The sequence below is a fragment of the Anopheles coluzzii genome, chromosome 3 (genome assembly GCF_943734685.1).
Source record: "Anopheles coluzzii chromosome 3, AcolN3, whole genome shotgun sequence".
NCBI lineage: Eukaryota > Metazoa > Arthropoda > Insecta > Diptera > Culicidae > Anopheles > Anopheles coluzzii.
Genome location: NC_064671.1, coordinates 29,268,097 through 29,286,425, shown reverse-complemented (window position 1 = coordinate 29,286,425; position 18,329 = coordinate 29,268,097). Strand labels below are relative to the sequence as shown.

The window sequence follows — 18,329 nt, the reverse complement described above, 5'->3', positions numbered from 1 at the left end:
AATGATTGTGTTTATGGTGGTGGAAGTCAATGAGAGAATGAGTTACTGCAAGCTGTATTGTTTTAGCTGCAAATTGACAATGCTATTAATTGTTCAGATTTGTTGTTATTTCTGTTTTCAGAATGACTAACTCGTTTCTCACTCTTGAAAGATTGAATTATTTTTATAGCGTTTAATCTCGTTATTCTGGCAGAATATGACTAGTAATTAATTATCTGTTGGTAGAGTTTAATGACAGCAAGTGGGCAGCATGTGTTGATATGTGTAACAACATTAAAGACTATCAAAAAACTGGTTTTTGCTTTACGGTTAAGTTGCTTGTGTGAACATGTGTGAGTAGTGTGTTTTTACATCATACATGTAGTCTAGGAGAACAAAAGCGGTATCCCTTATTATTTTGTATCGTTCAATACGGGATGCTTTGCATTGTACATGCCAAGCTACACAATGCTGGGAATATTGGGCCTTGAAATATTGATATTTATGCATATATTATTTATTTAATTCATTGCCTAGTTTTAAAAAAAGGAAAAAAATTCACTTAATCTACACATTTAACCACTATTTTTTTTTTTATTATAAGTTTTGTGCTAGTGAGATAATTTGAAATCACAACACAAACTCGAGGATGAATATTTACCATCAACGCTTCAACCAACATCCCATAGTGCGCGATGAAACGGGTTAAGACGTTACCTGTACGCTTGATCGCTCACAGCCACCTCGTCTAGCCCTTCTAGGCATGATGAGTGCCGCTGATACTGCTTGTTTTCTTATGTTGAGCTTCCCACCGACGAACGCTTCTCGCTTCGAGTTTATTTAGTACAGACAGCCGGTCAACGGGGCAGTTGCTCATGCGCTGCTCGATCGAGAGCAACAGTACAACGTGTGGCTTTGCTCTTATCGACGGTGGGCTATCGATACTTTCCTAGTTCAAGTGCAAACTTTACGCCTTTATTGTTCTCGTGTGTGCATAACAGGTTAAAGGTCTATCGGTGAAGCCTCCAAGTCCAGCTACTTGGTGCGCTTCTGGCTCAGTCAAGCTCCGCCGCGTAACGAGATAATTGGGTCATCACTGACCTGCGCGCTTACGCAGAACCTGTTTTGAGCAAAAACGCGAAGTTGCTCACCCGTTACGATCATGTCGGAGCTCAGTACGATCTTTCACGGTGTGCTCGTGTTTGTTGTGTTTGCCATCTACTTACAGTGGCTGATGAAACGATGGCAGCTGAGCCAGATATTTGAGAAGATACCGGGCCCGAAAGCTTACCCGATCATCGGCACGATGTACTCGTTCATTGGCAAACAGCGGCACGGTGAGTGTTTTGGCGAAACAATGCGGCTGTTATTTTTGTTAACATATAAGCCTGAATAATGTGTAGCAACCAAATTGAATTTGAATTATTAAGATTTGCACCACTTTCAAAAGTGATTAAAATAAAAGTTAAAAAATGTTACTAACAGACCACCAAAAGTGATAATAAAGACAATTTTGTTTTTGTTAATAATTTTATTATTGCTTTGATTTTAAAATTTTTGTGTCAAGTTTTCGGACGTGCATTATTTTATCTTATTATTTTAATGTTAACTTATATATTAAGTAATTTTACTCTTCTTTTCTTGTATTATTTTTATGGTCTTTTTTCTAATTAGTAAGCTTCTTTTGTTTATATTACGTTGATGTAGTCTCATTTTGTTTTGGTCCACATTATATTACATTTCATTAGCATTACACTAAGTTATGTGGCTTATAGCCTTTACTTTCGGTTAAACTTTCATGTGTATCTCCAGTCTATTAGCTTCTACGTTCTTTTATTGATTTTATGTCGATAACGGTTCGACTAAGTTCAAACGTTTATTTTTAAAGTATATATACACCAGTTCTCACTTTCCTTTGAATCTTTATCCGGTTGCTATGGATCGCAATCCATGAGAATGGAACGCAATCAAATACAGTCATTATCCGATATACGCTATCGTACGGGACCGAGCGCGATAGCGTATCTCGAGTTTTCGCGTATAGCGGATTCCTATGGAAAAATAGTTTACACTACCGGATCGAGGGTTGAAAACTATCGACACAGAGTTTTGCATTAAAGTTTTTTGTTATAAAACAGGTATCTTTTGCCCAATTTTAATGCAAAATGCATTAATAACATTAAGGAAATTAAAAAAAAACCATCAAATATTTCAAAGAATTAAAATATTTGCAAGAAACACATGGATCTGTCAAATTTAGAGGAATTGCGTACTGCGAATTCGCGTATATCGAGTATCGCGTACTGCGGATAATTGCTGTACGTCTGAATCGTTTACAGTTACGTTTGGATTTTGCAGTAGCTCGCGCAAATTTCATTGCAGCGCACCGTTTATTCAGTGACCGTGGGACACATTTGCATCCCAAGGAAAGAATTAAATAATTAATGCATTCAATTGTAAAATCTAATAATATTTTGTATGTGAAGGTTACATCACCATTCATACATTTTTTATTCTTTGACCAAGTTTTCCAAACAAACCTGCACAATCTTCTTCTTTTTTGGCGTAACAACCTTCGTGGTCATACAGTCCTATTCCTGCTTTAGAGATTCGGATATTTCTTCTTTGGTAAGAAGGGACGGTCTAGTTGGGAATCTATTCTAATGCGTAGATACCGACAAATCTGTCAAATGTTATTCATTGCTTAAAAATGGGGCTTTCAACGCTCGTTCTAAAACGGTTTCAAACATAGAACAATATGAAATAGTTGGTTTTCAAATCATCTGTTATGAGGAGAATCGTGAGTTACGCCGAGCGGTCTCTAAATAAACTATGTGCCGCAACGAAATTTGCGCAAGCTACCGTAAAATTAAAAGGTAGCTGAGAGCGATCGAAACGTAGCTGAAAACGATTCAGACGTAGTTGATTGCGATCCATTCTCATGGATTGCAATCCATAGCAAACGGATAAAGTTTCAAAGGAAAGTGAGAACAGGTGTAATTCAATCAGAATCAAAATATATTAACAGTAAATGACAAATAAAGGCACAAAACGTAGTAAAACGAATCTACATCGAAATGAAATTCAATATATAAGTGTGATATTTTACAGTATATGGCAAGGGTTGATTAACAGTGTTTTACTTGTCAATTCTTGTTAATTATGCAGGTCTCTAATCTTTATCAGCTCGATGTTCAATTTGACTGTTTTATGTTTTGATTCCAAGCCAACCAATCGAACCCATGTAACTGTCATTCAATTACCAGTAAAATTAATACTGTTTCCAATCAATCAACAGAAATCTTCTACCTGCTAGACGAGCGAACTCGCCGCTACCCGGAAATCCACCGCGTATGGACCGGGCTGACCCCCGAGGTACGCATCAGCAAACCGGAGTACGTCGAGCAGGTAATCGGCTCCAGCAAACACATCGAAAAAGCCACTATGTACCGTTTTCTGCACGATTGGCTCGGCAACGGACTGCTCACCTCCAAAGGTACGTCTACTACTACGAACTAATCACCTCCAAACCACCACAATTGATTGACAATGTGTTATTGTACTCCTTTTGCATCCATGTGCTGTCTTGTGGGACATTCTGGTACATTCTGAAATCGCGCTCCTTGCTTGCGGATGCAACAGGTGAGCGTTGGCATCAGCACCGTAAGCTCATCACACCGACCTTCCACTTCAACATCCTCGACGGCTTCTGCGACGTGTTCGCCGAGAATAGCGAGGAGATGGTGGAATACCTGCGGCCACACGCCGACACCGGCAAACCGGTCAACGTGTATCCGTTCATCGCGAAAGCGGCTCTGGACATCATTTGCGGTAAGTGCTGGGGCACGAGCGGTGGGATCAATCGACTTGGACGCGTTCCAAATCACCCAAAGCGCCCACCCCTCGAGGCGCCGGATGATGTACGAGTCCGTGAGCCGGGTCGGATTTTCGGGGGACTTGTTTCGCGAGACGCTTGTCCACGCTGTCAACATGCGCTTTAATGGATTGTTGTGGTATATTTCCTCTCTCTCTATGCTTCCGTGTCTCGATCGCTGGCTTGGTGCGGAATTTGCCTGACGTTTGCGATGATGCGCACCAGAAACGGCCATGGGTGTGAAGGTGAATGCTCAGAGCGAAGGCGAGGAGAACGATTACGTCAAGGCAGTCTGCGAGTAAGTAGCGTTTCCCTTCGGGGAGCGACCTGGCGTTGTTGTTTGCTACATGAGTGCTCGATCTTTACTACAACCGGTGTGCATGTATCGGGTGTACCTTGGTCGTGTTATCTGTTACACAGGCTTAGCAGACTGTTTGTGGAGCGTATGGTTCGTCCCTGGTTGCATCTGGACTTTATCTGGCTGCGGTCCCGGTTCGCGGCACGGTACAAGAACGCCCTGGACACTGTGCATAACTACTCTCGCGAGGTATGGTGCAGTTGAACGGTGGGATGGTGTTCGGGAATTAATTTCACACTGCTCTCCAACAGGTAATCCGGGACCGAAAGGCAGCACTCGAGTCGGCAAAGAAATCTGCCGGCGCAGAGACAAGCGACGGGGAAGCGTTTGGTGTGAGGAAGCGTATGGCGTTTCTGGATCTGCTGCTGGAAGGAAATCAGGCCCACAACATTATGACCGATGAGGATGTCCGTGAAGAGGTGGATACGTTTATGTTTGAGGTAAGATGGATATTGCGAATGGACCATTTATGATTTTTTTACAGCTTGCACGTAAATGGTGATTGCGAAGGATCCTTTCACTAATTGCTGGATTAAAGTAAACGATTTGACAATTAATTTCCAGAAAATTTGCACTGTTCAATGTACATCAAACCAAAGCGGCTTAATTTGTTATGTAAATTCCTTACATTTATGCAAAAAAGGTCTATGCAGACAATTTTACTTGTTAGTTTTGCTGGGTGCACACTCACAGGCAAAATCTTTCTCAGTATTCACAATTTATGCGTTACAGTCGTTGACACTAAATTTTGGCTTTAACTCACCTATTTTTGTATCTAAGACTCACATTTTTGATAGCCTGTCTCAATTGTTTGCCTGTAAGGCGTCAATTTTTGTCTTTAAGCACCACTTTTTGCCTGTTACTCAATTGCTTTATTTACAAAATACAACGTAATGTCTAAAACTATCTGTTTCAAAATGGTTGAATTTCAGTTCAGTAGTTGCTAATTGCAATAATAGAATTTGAAATATTTCAATCGTTATACCAATTTTGGAAGCTCTAATGATGGCATGTGTTTTCAGGTGTCAACAATGGCTTTAAAATTAATTTTAATGAATTTTTTTTACAAAAAATCTATAAAATCAAGACCGTTTCTGTAGAGTTTTTGTAATGTCAAATACTTGTTGTCATGAATACGCTCAAATACCTTATAGATTTGTCATGATTCCTTTAAGAGACAAACATGGTTGACTTACAGACAAAAATTCGTACTCGAGAGTCAAAAATGGATGCATTAGAGCTAATATTTTGCAACAACGACTGTATCCGCAATAATTACATGAGCTCATGTGACCAACATTTCAGTAATCCAAAGTTGTAACTATACAAGGGTTATTAACATTTTTTTCTTCTCTGTCGTAAGTTTGGAAACAGCTTGCTCAAAAGCACACAACGAACATTCCCCAATTCATCCCTTTCTATTATCTCAATACCGTATTACTATCCGGTTACGATCCGGTGCAAAAGACAGCGATTTATGTTTTGTCGCAATGCCATTTGTTCCATCTGTTGTGTGTTTGGGTACAGCAGCCGTCCGTCAGCCGTCAAGAAACATAGTCGAACGAAACTCGTTCCATCGACCCACAGACGTCAATACCAGCAGCCCAATTGGTTGTCCAATTTTCCAACCAAATACCCCAAAATGTCGAGTCCGGTGCGGGCAAAGGTTACCTGGGCGACTACGCTAAATTACACCTCAGCGACTCTCAATCATATCGTACCGGTTGAGCCTGATTCAGCAGTTTTACTGATGGCTTGTTTTCTGTGTGTCTTGTTTCTTTTTTCACTCTCTCTTCACCCTTCCCCATAACCGATTCGATCGACCTCGGTGCCCTGGCACAACCTGCGTCCGTGCATCACTAAAGGGACACGACACAACGACAGCTGGCATCAGCTGGGTGCTGTTCCTGCTCGCCCTCCATCCGGACGTGCAGGAGCGGGTGTGCGAGGAGATTGAGTCGATTTTTCCGCCCGGCGACGACCGGCCCGCCACGATGCAGGACCTGAACGAGCTGAAGCTGCTGGAGCGGTGCATCAAGGAGGCGCTGCGGCTGTATCCGTCCGTGTCCTTTTTCGGTCGAACGCTCAGCGAGGACGTCCAGCTCGGCGGGCACCAGGTGCCGGCCCAAACCATCGTGGGCATCCATGCGTACCATGTGCACCGGGATGAAAGGTTGGCCCGAGAATGTCACCAGCCACCGTGGCGGCGTGTGTTTTATTGGAGGTTTTTTTCCTTCTTCTTGTTTTTTTCCTTCGTTCTTTTGCGCAGGTTCTATCCCGACCCGGAGAAATTCGATCCGGACCGTTTTCTGCCGGAAAACACGGAAAACCGTCACCCGTACGCGTACATCCCGTTCAGTGCGGGGCCGAGGAACTGCATCGGGCAGAAGTTTGCGCTGCTGGAGGAGAAGAGCATCGTGTCGAGCGTGCTGCGCCGCTACCGGTTGCGGTCGGTTCGGACGCGCGACGAGCAGAAGATTATGCACGAGCTCATCACGCGCCCGAAGGATGGTATCCTGCTGTACCTGGAGTCGCGGCAGAAGAAGGTGGACGCGTAGGGCTGGCTCGTTGGGAGGTTGGTTGTTTATCAAAAAGGGGGTTCTTTTCGCTTTTTGGTTAGCTTCTAAAGGGTAAGGGAAATTACTGAGAACATTGTGATTTTGGCAATAAAACGGATATGTAAAAAATACTTGTTTTTTGTACAATAATATAAAAGCGTTTGTAATTATTCATATAATCTGATTGGATTCTTATGTTATTTAACTCAATTATTTAAAGCTGGCCTTAAAAATTTTTTTTTATTAGTTTTTAATTAAAATCGATTACTAATGTAATCTTTGAGATACTTGAAGTTGGTTTTTTCACTTTTGCAAATTTAATTTTTATATTCTTTTAAAATAGTAATATTTAAAGCATTCTTAATCAGCATTCTAGAGAAGTTAAATAGTTAAATTCAGCCAACCAAATACTATTTTAGTAAACTTATCTGAATAATTTGACATTAAAGTTGAACGATATGTTTTAAAAATACAGTAAACATTTTACTGCTTTTAACATTCTCTGAACAAAAACAAAGATCATGATGTACTTAGCCAATAGCGCTCTTTATTTTAGTTATGAAATAACAAATAGATCCTTTACAAACCAATATGAAAGAAACAAAAAAACTAAAATAATAGGTCCTTAAAACTGAATACTGATTAATGATCTCCTGAAGCCCTATCAGCGATGCCTCGTCAAAGTTGCGTAAGAGATGATCATACCAAGTGATGGGTGATCGTGAAAAAAGTCTCAATAATATAGATAATTTTTTTTTTCAATTTAAAAACAATCACCTCGTAAAATGGGATTTCTATAGCAAAACGTAGTTCAAAATTGCTTTTCGATCGATCAAGTATGGAACGGAACATACCTTAAGCCCTTCCTAGAAACTATCAATGCTATTGCCGTAAAATCAACACAACAATTTGCCACTTAATCCGTTGACATATCTATGCTGTGCATCCAAGCGAACGAGCACACGGAAGCACTACCCACCTACCCACTAAATAAACTCAAAACAATGCCCGGACAACTCCCGGTCCCACCTGTTCACACTTGAGAGCCGCTCAGCGTACTTACGCCCTGTCGATTTGAAATTGTCAAATAATGACGGTTTCGGACTTGTCTCAAATCAACCAACCCATAATTGACACCTTCACTGTCCCCACGTTTGGCACGTCCATCCTATCGATCGAACGAACAGCACGCACACACACACAAACACACAAGCACAGCGAGCATTTGTGTCCGGCCCAACCCCGGATGTACACCGGCACCGGTCGGGAGGAAATGAACGGACTTTGTCCGGTAGCCGGTTTGTAGCGTCTAATTGCTGGAATTGTACCGTACCACGGTAGGCCACGAACACCGCCGGGCAGCAGGTGGCAAATAATCCTGCCCAGCCACCCAGCCACGCTTCGCGTCTATCTTTTCGGTCTAAGGCTCCGGAGAGCCGAGTCGTACAAAAGCCTGCGGGAGGTGGGCTCAGCTGGTGTGCAACCACATTAATTGTCAGTCAACATTCTTGCAGCCGGCAACTGCACCGGATGCTCAAGCCTGGCTGTCTTCCCTGTTACGGGCGAGGCTCGGCTACCTTCTTGCCGGGACCAGGCCGGGGCGTCTTTGTCGGCCGCTCGTGGCAAGCATGCAATCACTGTAATGCCATCAATTACCGAAAGCACCTTGCTGCCAGATTGCAATCAGCCTCAACCGTGAAGCTGCTCGAGCCGTGCTGGCCCGTCCTTTGTTGCCCCGGGAATGGCACGTTCGCTGTGCTGTGTGGCGTGCGCTTCAAGAGCCTTCGATGCCCGCTCCGGTCGGGCGGAAATTCTCTTTTTCCCACTCTACCGTTCGAGCCGCTGAGCTGCTTCCGCTTCGATCGCAATCGCCCGGTCGGGCGTTCCACTGTCCACTTCCGGTGCAAATTTTGCTCAACGATTGTACGGACAATGAGCGGCCGTACCGGGAACGGTGCTGGAATTGGATGTACCAGCGTTTTCCCCTTTTCTGCTCCACCAGCTCCCAGCTTCCCACGAAGATGTTCGTTCACTTCCTGTACATAACTCTCGCTTTCTCGCTCAATTCGCTCCCTCCTCACCCAATGTGGTGCAGCGCGAAAGCGTATTGACAGTCAGGCCAACCTCCCGGTTCTATGACATCGAGTTTTGTTTCTCCCTTTTCATACCTTTGCTTTCTTCCGTTGATTGAAAAAAAAAGAAAGTTAAAAAAATGCGAAGGAAACGTCTATCCCAGCGGCTGGAAGATGGCACTAGCACAATTGAAGCAGACGAGCAGCAAATGCAGGAATGTTTGGAGAGAGAAAAAGCGTATCGCAAGATGTATGGTATGGGTACAATTGCAAGAAATTGGAACACATTGTCCGGCCCGGGAAGGAACCCACCGTAAAGAGGAGCAAAAGGAAGAAAAGCACGCAAAGGAAAAGAGAACAAAATAAGGCCCAAACTGGGTCACTTTTAAGGTTGGGCCTGGGCTGCTTCATTCTCGGAAGCACTGACACCGGACAAACCGTTTGATCTAGCCCCGTTTGGCACATTTTTGCATGCAGTAAAAGAACTTTTTTGCGGAATTGGAATGGAAATGAAAGTAAGGAGGCTCATTTCCACACACATTGATTAAATTTTATTAGTTTTCCAGTTTAGATGGCCCTGCGATGGATTGAAGTATTCAGTTTACTGGGAATTTGGTTGTGAAAGTTGTTCGGGCACCAAGCTGCTATGTTGTGTTCGAGAATTAGCTTTCAATTTTACCTCCCAGGCAGGTTTCTGAGTATAAGTATTATTGGCATAAATAAGTCGGTTGATGTGCCGTGCTTTTGGCATAGTGCAGCAGCACAGCATAGCTTAATTAGGTGCCCATTAGAACTTCATACGAAAGGCCATGTTGTTACATGCAGCAGACAGGGGTGATGCCTTTCATTCGATGAATTTTACATTAGTAGCATTTTGTTGCAGTTACTTGCGAACTGCATATAACTGTTCGATACGGTTAACAGCGTCATTATAATCAAGCTTACCGGAATTTCTTTTTTCTACTGGTTCAATCTAAATGTAAATGAAATACAGGGTTGATTATCACGATTTATTGGATGATTTTCGTAATTGTTTGGGTTTATCACACGATTTATTTACCGTTTCCCATAGATTTTTGGATCGTTACCAAGATGTATTGAAATCGTCCTATTTGGATGTCAAAACAATACATCGAAAAAAACTCTGGGAATGATCCGAAAACCTTTGGGAATCGTGTTTGGACGAAGAATTTTGAAGAACAACCAAAAACCCTTGGTGTATTTTAAAAACCTTCACATGTAATGTGGAATTTGAAAACCGAAAAAACTACATAACTACCTACTAGTTTTGGGATTCATGCATCATTCGCTGAGATTCATTCATATACGTGCATATACTACAAGGTCTTTACAAAGTAGCTACAAATGGTTCACATGAAACCTTTACGGGTTTTTTTTGCTTATACTTAAACATTGCATCGTTTTCATTTCAATTTGTTGAAAAAGGTTTCAAAGCTTTCCAGCAAATCATTACTCACGGTGCAGTGCGGGGAAATTTCTGTTCAATATTGTTATTGTTGTATTTTTTTTGTCCCTTCTTTTCACCATCATACATCACCGATGAATTGTTGCTCCGTCAGCAAACTGTTTGTGATCCATTAAACAATCGACCAGCTTATGCTTGCACTACCCCCAAAACAATGGCATGTACCTACACACACAAAAAAAAAAAAACAAACTCAATTTATCATGCTGCGCTCAATTCCACTCAATTGACACCGGATTTTACAAAAGATTGAAACAATTTTGCTCCTTCGTGCCCCCTTGCCTGTTTCCAGCATTGCTGCATCATCAGGCAGCAACAGGGGAGTGGAATGGCAAGCTTGGAAAAATTTGGCCCATTTATCGAAAACTTTCCCATAACCTTCGAATGTCAAGCGATCGAGCAGGCCAGCCAACGATCGGTGGCTGGGTAAGGTGTTTCGTTCCATTAGGCAAATAGATTTCAAATGAGACTGCGTAAAACTTTTATCATTTGATCGTCTGGTGGAGGTGATGGATGGCGGTGGTGGTGTGTGTATATGTGTGTGTGTGTGTGTGTGTGTGTGTGTGTGTGTGTGTGTGTGTGTGTATTCGTTGATGATAGTTCGCTTGGCCAGCAATTGAGGGTTGAGGGAAGGTATTCTGGGTGCGGTGGATGTAGATAAATTATAGTCAAATCTATCAAATCTATTGAACGTGGCAAGCGTAATGGTAAAGCATTTTACGGCAGCAATCAATTGCAAACAAAGCACGCTTTGCTTTGCTACAGTTAGCACACACACACATGCATACACATAGCATGAAACAAATAAAGAACAATTTGCTATTTTAAGCAACCGTTGAATGGCAGCAACATTTTGGCCATTTGGCCATAAAAGGTTTGTGTGCCGAATTATCTACCACTTGTCCGTCACTTTATTTAATGAGGCTTTTAATTAAGCTCAAAGAGCTGCCTCGGTCGTGTCACTTTTTGTTGATGCACTTAAACGTACTGTACTGTACTTAAACGATTATGCACGACCCAAGAGCAAACGTCAACTAGAAGCTCATACCGAGTATGAAGAGCTTACCTTGGAAGAGCTGTGAGAGAAATGTAGAAGAAACAACGAGTTAATGCTAACTCGTCATACACCAAAAACAGTGCTTTTGTCCTTATTCGGTCCGTTCGCTGGCATCGTCTGCATGCCTGTACTTTACCATGAAAAGGTGCTCCGACTTTGACCCTCTGTGGGGTGCTGATAAGAGAAGGCGAAATGAAATCGTCCTGCCGCTGAACGCTCTGTACCACAGCAACGATCGCTGCATAACAAAGCACCACCACCACCCAAGCTACAGTTGCAATGATTACAAATGTTGCACTTACGCCCGAAAGCTCTTTGCCTTGCGAAGCTCCGAAAAACGTGTTTAGATCAAGAAGTGAGAGAGGGATAGAAAGTTCAACACAATACACACCAGCGGTACAGGTGTCTTCGGGATCAGCAACATTGCACGAAACACAACGGACGAGTTAAGATTCGCGTGCACAAAATAAAGCATGACTCGGTGTGTTTGTGCTTGGGAGTAAATTCAATTTCCCAGCTTGGAGGAACACGCAGCGGCAGCAAGGGTGTGTGAGTGTGTGTGTGAGGGATGAGTTGCATTGAGTAAATAAATAACGAAAACACAGCCAGTAGCACCCGGCACCCTTTCATGCAACGGAAACGTTGCAAACGCGTCGAGATAAACCATGCCACGGGTGCGAACGCAGGCTGAAACCGGGCTGGGATGGATTAGTTTTTCTACCGTCCAACAGTCCTCTCTATTGAGAAGCACTTGCACTAGGGAAGAGATGGTTTTGTAAAAACACAAATGGAAACACAGATAGCAAACTACATCACACAATGTACAGCGCGCACCCACCGATGGCTCTCCGGCTCTGCGGTGGTCTCACTGTGTTTCAGCAGCAGAAAGAAGATTTTCCTCTGCACAGAGCAACGATCGCTGGTTGTTGTGGGTGTGTCACTTTTCGCTAGCAGCTGAGTGAGCTGCATTTTCTCGTCATTTGTCGGGCAACAGTGGCTTGAAGTAGAGTTCATCTGTGATGTGTTTTGTGCGTTTTCTCACTGAAGACAGTGGTGGTACAGTACTATTTGTACAGTGCTGGAAATTATTCTAAGAGCATTCTTATTTTAGAACCAATTTTGATAATTGATTCGATCTGGTCAGTTGGTCTTAAACTGTATACATACAGGGTTTCTCAAGGGTTCATGATTGTTTTCCGAAAATGTTTGGATGCTTCCCATATTCCCACGATTTTTTAGTCGTGTCTTAGATTTGTATGGTTCAGTTGTATTGATGTCCCATGGGATCATACCAATACATCATTGGAACGAAACAAAAATCTATAGGATACGATGAATAAATAACACGAGCCCACAAACATATGGGAACTAAGCAATAAATCGTGAGAAACCCTGTACCATGCAGGAACACTTTTTAAACGCTTTTTGAATTGTTTTGGTTTCGGCAGCTATTTTTGTTTTATTCAGTATTGGATTTATTTTGCTTATTGAGATGTTTATAAGAATATTTTTGATTTTTGTATTTCTTCCATCAGCCAATCTAACCTTCTTGCAAATATGTACACGTGTTTAATGATCTCTGTTTTGAATTTAAACATTAAAACTTGGACTGCTGTGAAAATTCTTTTATTTTGACCGATCGCGTCGAGTGCTAAAGATGGACTGCCCTTTTATTTCATACGCTCATGATAGCAAACTTCTCTGGTTTGTCGCTTAACCTATGAAATTCTAAGAAAGGCCGATCGGCCACCAAAAGCGCGCACGTGCCTTAGCGCAGACAATTGTCTTTTGTTTTACAAAGCAAATACAGAGTTCTCGGTATTGTTTTCGCTTCGCTCACACCATCTGGCGCCCCTAGTTCCTAGCATCGTATTCTTTTGCTTCGACAATCTCTATAATGCTTTCTAGATGCAGTGGTAATTCGGTTACGCTTATAACATGTTCGGCCACTGTAGCTTAGATGACCGATGAAGGCAATGGGAACCATTGTAAGGTTAAATGTTAACGTTGACTTACTCAAAACAACGTCATTTTCTATGCAATGTAATCTGATGGTAGTGTTTTTTTGCTTAATGCTTTCACAGGCGCAAACAATGCAACGAAACGGTTATAGCTTGCAGTAAAGCAACCCAGTGTGTTCAATTCCCAGTGGTGAAGATCGTCTCCAAAAGCTACAGATAAATAAGCAAAAAGACTGAACTCAGACCACAGGTATTGCAAGCTATTTAAAAGGAATTTCTAAATATATTTAAATCGAACATTGATATTTATTTAAATGAAATACCAATACATCGCTCATTCTTGTGGTGCTTTGCTCTTGGAGTCAGCACAAGAATGGTAAAATATTTCGCAAAACATACCGAAACCCGGAATAAACCACCCACATTCCAAGACGCCGTGTTTCTACGAAATTTAATTCCACTAATCTATGCCAGTGCCAAGTGCCAACGAAGGGCCGGCCACACTCCAACTACACTCGAGCACATCACACTCTTATCACCTGGAAAGAAGCACAAAAAAAAACAGAGAAAAAGATCCGGCATGGCAAAGAACAAATAACATCCAAACCAAACGCTCCCAGAAAGCAGACCGGCATTCGTATCCTGCTGATAATTCCTTCTTCACAAACACACACCAAGCAAGCAACTACTTTCTCTTTTGAAAGTCCACCTTTCCGGTTAGGAGTGGCACACACACACACACACACACACACACACACACACACACACACACACACACAGTCACACAGTCACACGGATGCACTAACTTTCTTGGGCTGTTTTTCAAGCGTCAGCTTCGTTGCAACCAGAAAACAACTCGACGCTTTCCCGCTTTCCTTTGTGTCAGGGGAATGTGAAGGTACAAAGGTATGCATTGTATATGAATGTGTGTGTGTGTGTCTGACTGTGAGGGATTTTTTCTTTTATCCTGAAGGATAGTTTCACACCTCTCCCCTACCAGGAACGCAGAGGGAAACGAACCCTGCTGGGAAGGAAATCGTATGTTGGAGACAATTCAAACCCCGCTCGCTTTCTGTGAAGTAAAATTCTTTCGAAATAGTAGATAATGCCTTTGTCCTTACCGGGAACATCTTTCTACACTGCACTAGAAAAGTTTCCTGTGTCAGTAGGTCTGCGTGTGTGTGTGTGTGAATGCATCCCTTAGAGCTGCAATTGAATGCGGCTGCGAAACAATAGCCCCGGAAGAAGTTGGCCGGTGTCTTTTTGTGTGAAAACTTGCCCAGCACCAGCAAGGAAAGGAAAGGAAAGGACTCCAAGAAATCTGGTGAAAATCACTCGCCAGCAGTTTTGAGCAGTTTTGAGGTGGGTGGGTTGGGTGAGGAGCCATTCTCTTCCTTTGGCCTTTTACAAGTGTGCAGCTCGATGGGCCGGTGTGAATTATGGCGTTTTGTCTTTTACTGTTCGATCGCTTGCCTTGAAGAGTGGAAGAAAAGTTTCTACCGAGCCTATCCAATTTTGTAATTTTGAGAAGGAGCAAGTTGTTAATGCAATGGGCTGGAAGAAAGTCCTTCTCTTTGAAAGAGTGTGTGGTTCGTGTTGGAGGAGTTTCGCAAACTTGTTGTTGAAGGGAAATGTGCTTGTTGAATGCGTGCGTGATTTGGGAAGGTTCGTTTGTACATTATTACACTATACTATCTTATATTTTTGGACAAAGAAGAAGACATCACATAATAAACCTTAAAAGCTTAATTTATTTGCCTATCTCTTCTTTTCCTGGGGCAATTATCGATTAAACAAAACACGTGATTGCCTCGATCGGAGTCGATTGATGTCGGCCGCTTCTCATCCGGCACAAGCCGGCACACAATCAGCGCCATTACACAATTGGTAATATGAATAAAAATTGATCAACCAGCTCCCGGAGGGCCGAAGCGTCATCACACGGTAAGTCATGCCCGCCTGGATAGGAACGGCTGGTTCCATTGATTCCGGCTTCCGGCTGATTCCCGCCGCTGTGAATGAACGTTACGCCAGCCTCTCAGCTTTGGTAATTTTGACTTAACACACAAACACACACACACACACACACACACACACACACACACACACACACAAAACCATTCCACCGCGTTTGATGATTTATGTGCCTCCCTCTCTTGGGTCGGATGGTGCGATCCAACGCGGATCAAATATTGACTGAAAGTCGCCCGAAGGGACGGCCCTCGAGTGTCGATGGGAGAAGCTCATAAACAGTTCATCGCAGCCGATGGAGCGATTGTTATTTATTGCTGGTATGGTTTGGTTCCGTGTATTCCGTTTTCTTTACGCAGCATTATACACACTTTTTTTTTCGCTCGTTTTATGCATCGCTTTTAGTGGGAGCTGATAAAATTATTCTGCTCTGAAATGGAGCATTTTTTTGTTGTTGTTAAGTGTGAGTACCATTCAGAGCATCAATAAAGCTTCAAGGCATTGTACCTGTCTTTCGATCTGTCGATTGAGATAGCTTGTTTTATAGAATCCGTTGGGCGAGCTGATTAGATAAATGATTCAGAATGTTGCGTGATTTCTTCATAAAAATCTTTTGCTGATTGGATGGTTTTTGATAATTTTCGTGACAGTATTACTCTTCAACGTATTTCCTTTATCTAACAGCAAATTAGTAGGAAACCTTTTCGAATTTTCATAAATTTTACCTTATAAGCGGATAAAACACAAACGAAATTAACTCTCTACAGATATCCCTTCTTGTTGAGAGCGTGAAATGCATGCCACGGTTCTAGTATCACTTGAGACAAACAAAAGGAAGTATATACAATTTGCATTCTTGAATGCATTTCAGGGAAAAACAATTTATATGAAAATAGCTCTACCGCATGCAGAAGATGATGTGAAAAAGGGTAAGCGAAAAGTAGAAAGCACATTCTTTTCATCACATTGGCGCTAAATAGGTTTTGCTGTGTTTGGTTATGCATAGGCCTATGCATACTAAGCGACGATAAACGGATGTAGTGCAATTCTAGGTAAATATTTACGCATGTGTTACTCGTACTACTTTTTTTCTGAAAAAAAAACTATTGCAATTACGGTTTAATTTTTTTTGTCTTTTTAAGGGAATCTAAGTTGAAACAAATCCCAGAAAACTAACTACAAACCTAAACTAAACTAAGACGCATCATATCGACATTTCTCACGAGTCTCCGCACAGCAAAAGAGGCTGCGAAAGCTGCGATCACTTCGAACGATGCTACTATATACCGCATTTTTCGATAACCACTGCTGACAGAATGCAGTTACGAAGAGATTGGTATCATTCGCACAGAGGAAAAGTAGAAAAAAACAAAACCGGTTCACTCAAAGTTCGTTGGCTTCAGCGTCCTTCGATGTGAGTGATATCGGTCCCATCGTTTCCTTCAACCGAAAAGACGCTTCCTAGCACAAAGAAAACAACGCATACACACACACACGCACACACACACACCCGCATACCTTATGTTCCTTCTCTTCCCGGGGTCACTTTGTTCTCGGGACCGTTAGCGCCAGAATGCATTTTCCTTTCGCAGCTGCAGTGAACGCATTACGGTTCGGTTCATTTCGTTCGCACACCATATGAAATCTTGATCCTCACCGTAAGCCCTTCCAGCGGGAACGCAAGTGAGAAAGAGAGAGAGATAGGGAGAGATACATAGAGATAAGCAAAAAAAAACTAACCCCTTTAGCAGCGGCAGTGCATGGCATCGGAAAAGTGCACCATTTTTCCAATATAATACCACAGGAGCGAAATCGTAGCGCGAATGCAAAAGAACATTCCGACGCTTGTCCCCCGGCAGCCGGATGGGATGGGTGGAGGAAGTTGGATCACTTTTCTTTATGTTTGTTCCCTCCCCCCCCCCTCTTCCCCCTCCATTTCTACAGCGCTTCCGACGATGATGGGATCACGAAAAATGGGAAACCGAACAGACGGCCCCGGGAGGCGAGATCCCCAACCGTTTGCTACCCAAGCTCGTCGACGCACTCCAATAAATGCGATTGCTCCATTTCCTTTCTTTTTTTTGCAATTTTTTTTTTCGCCGAAGCATTTTGGAGCGTTTCGCACGCAATCCATCCGGTGTGGGAAGTGTAAAACCCTCCCTCCGCAGAAGAACTTTGCTTGCATGCATGCTGTACAGATCCTTAGTGCACACCGCTGATCCTATCATGGTACAGGTTTCTACACGAGCACACGCATTGTCTGCCAGAGGGAAGCCGAAAAGGGGAGAGGGAAATGATTTGAAATCCATCAGAGTAGTTTGGCAACGTGCTCGCCATCCGACGTGAGCGTTTCGGCCTGGAAGCTGTCCCCACGTTCCCGGGGAAGGGCAGTGGTATTGAATGTGGTTGTGGCACGCGGGCTTTGGGATGTGTGAAGCCAACGACCTGGAAATGGTGTGAGATGGAAGTTTTTGCACTTTTTTGTTGCTGGTTGCGAAGGGCAAAAGCTTTTTCAGTGATGCAGGATGCATTCAGAGTCGTGTGGGGTGAACGTGCTGTACAGGCTAGCCGGCGATGCAAGATAAGATTTGCTGAAGGATGATACTGAAACGCAATTATAGCAACGGAAAATACGATACACACAAAAGCATTACTTACTGTGCTGTACAGAAAGGCAGATCATTTTGTTCAGCATTACAAGGGATAAAGATTTATAATAAAAAATAAAAAAAAACAAAACTACCCTGTTTTTGTCGCTTCAAAAGACGCATTCGTTGGGAACTTCAACTCAAGTCGAACGCCCGAAAGTATGCAAAACATACATGGCGTCAAAATACACTTTTACTTAAGTCGTTTATTCCTTGCAATCTTAATTCAATGTAAACGAACAACAGCATTCATTCCTCTTTACCTTTGACAAGGTGTGCAAATCGAATAAATAAAATTTACAATTGTTATATAATAATAACACTTTTACGCATACAATTATCAAATGACAATACTTTTACAGTCG

At 42.6% G+C, this 18,329-nt stretch overlaps 1 protein-coding gene across 2 annotated transcripts; it reads left to right on the top strand.

Moving 5' to 3' along the window:
- Positions 1-794: 794 nt before the first annotated feature.
- Positions 795-6,900, top strand: LOC120958199 (cytochrome P450 4C1-like). 2 transcript variants are annotated; one of them, XM_040380827.2, is made up of 9 exons: positions 796-909; positions 981-1,316; positions 3,278-3,475; positions 3,622-3,810; positions 4,079-4,151; positions 4,274-4,400; positions 4,463-4,651; positions 6,077-6,384; positions 6,481-6,900. In XM_040380827.2, the coding sequence occupies exons 2-9, from the start codon at positions 1,142-1,144 to the stop codon at positions 6,767-6,769; spliced, it is 1,548 nt and encodes a 515-aa protein (XP_040236761.2). In that variant the 5' UTR covers positions 796-909; positions 981-1,141; the 3' UTR covers positions 6,770-6,900. The 2 variants fall into 2 exon arrangements, with proteins under 2 accessions (XP_040236760.2, XP_040236761.2); XM_040380826.2 differs by having other exon boundaries at positions 795-1,316.
- The last annotated feature ends 11,429 nt before the right edge of the window (positions 6,901-18,329 follow it).

Coding starts and splice junctions, on each gene's coding strand:
- LOC120958199 (XM_040380826.2), top strand. CDS start 1,142: ATGTCGGAGCTCAGTACGATCTTTCACGGTGTGCTCGTGTTTGTTGTG. Junction 3,476..3,621: donor CGGACTGCTCACCTCCAAAG/GTACGTCTACTA, acceptor CGGATGCAACAG/GTGAGCGTTGGCATCAGCAC. Junction 3,811..4,078: donor GGCTCTGGACATCATTTGCG/GTAAGTGCTGGG, acceptor GATGCGCACCAG/AAACGGCCATGGGTGTGAAG.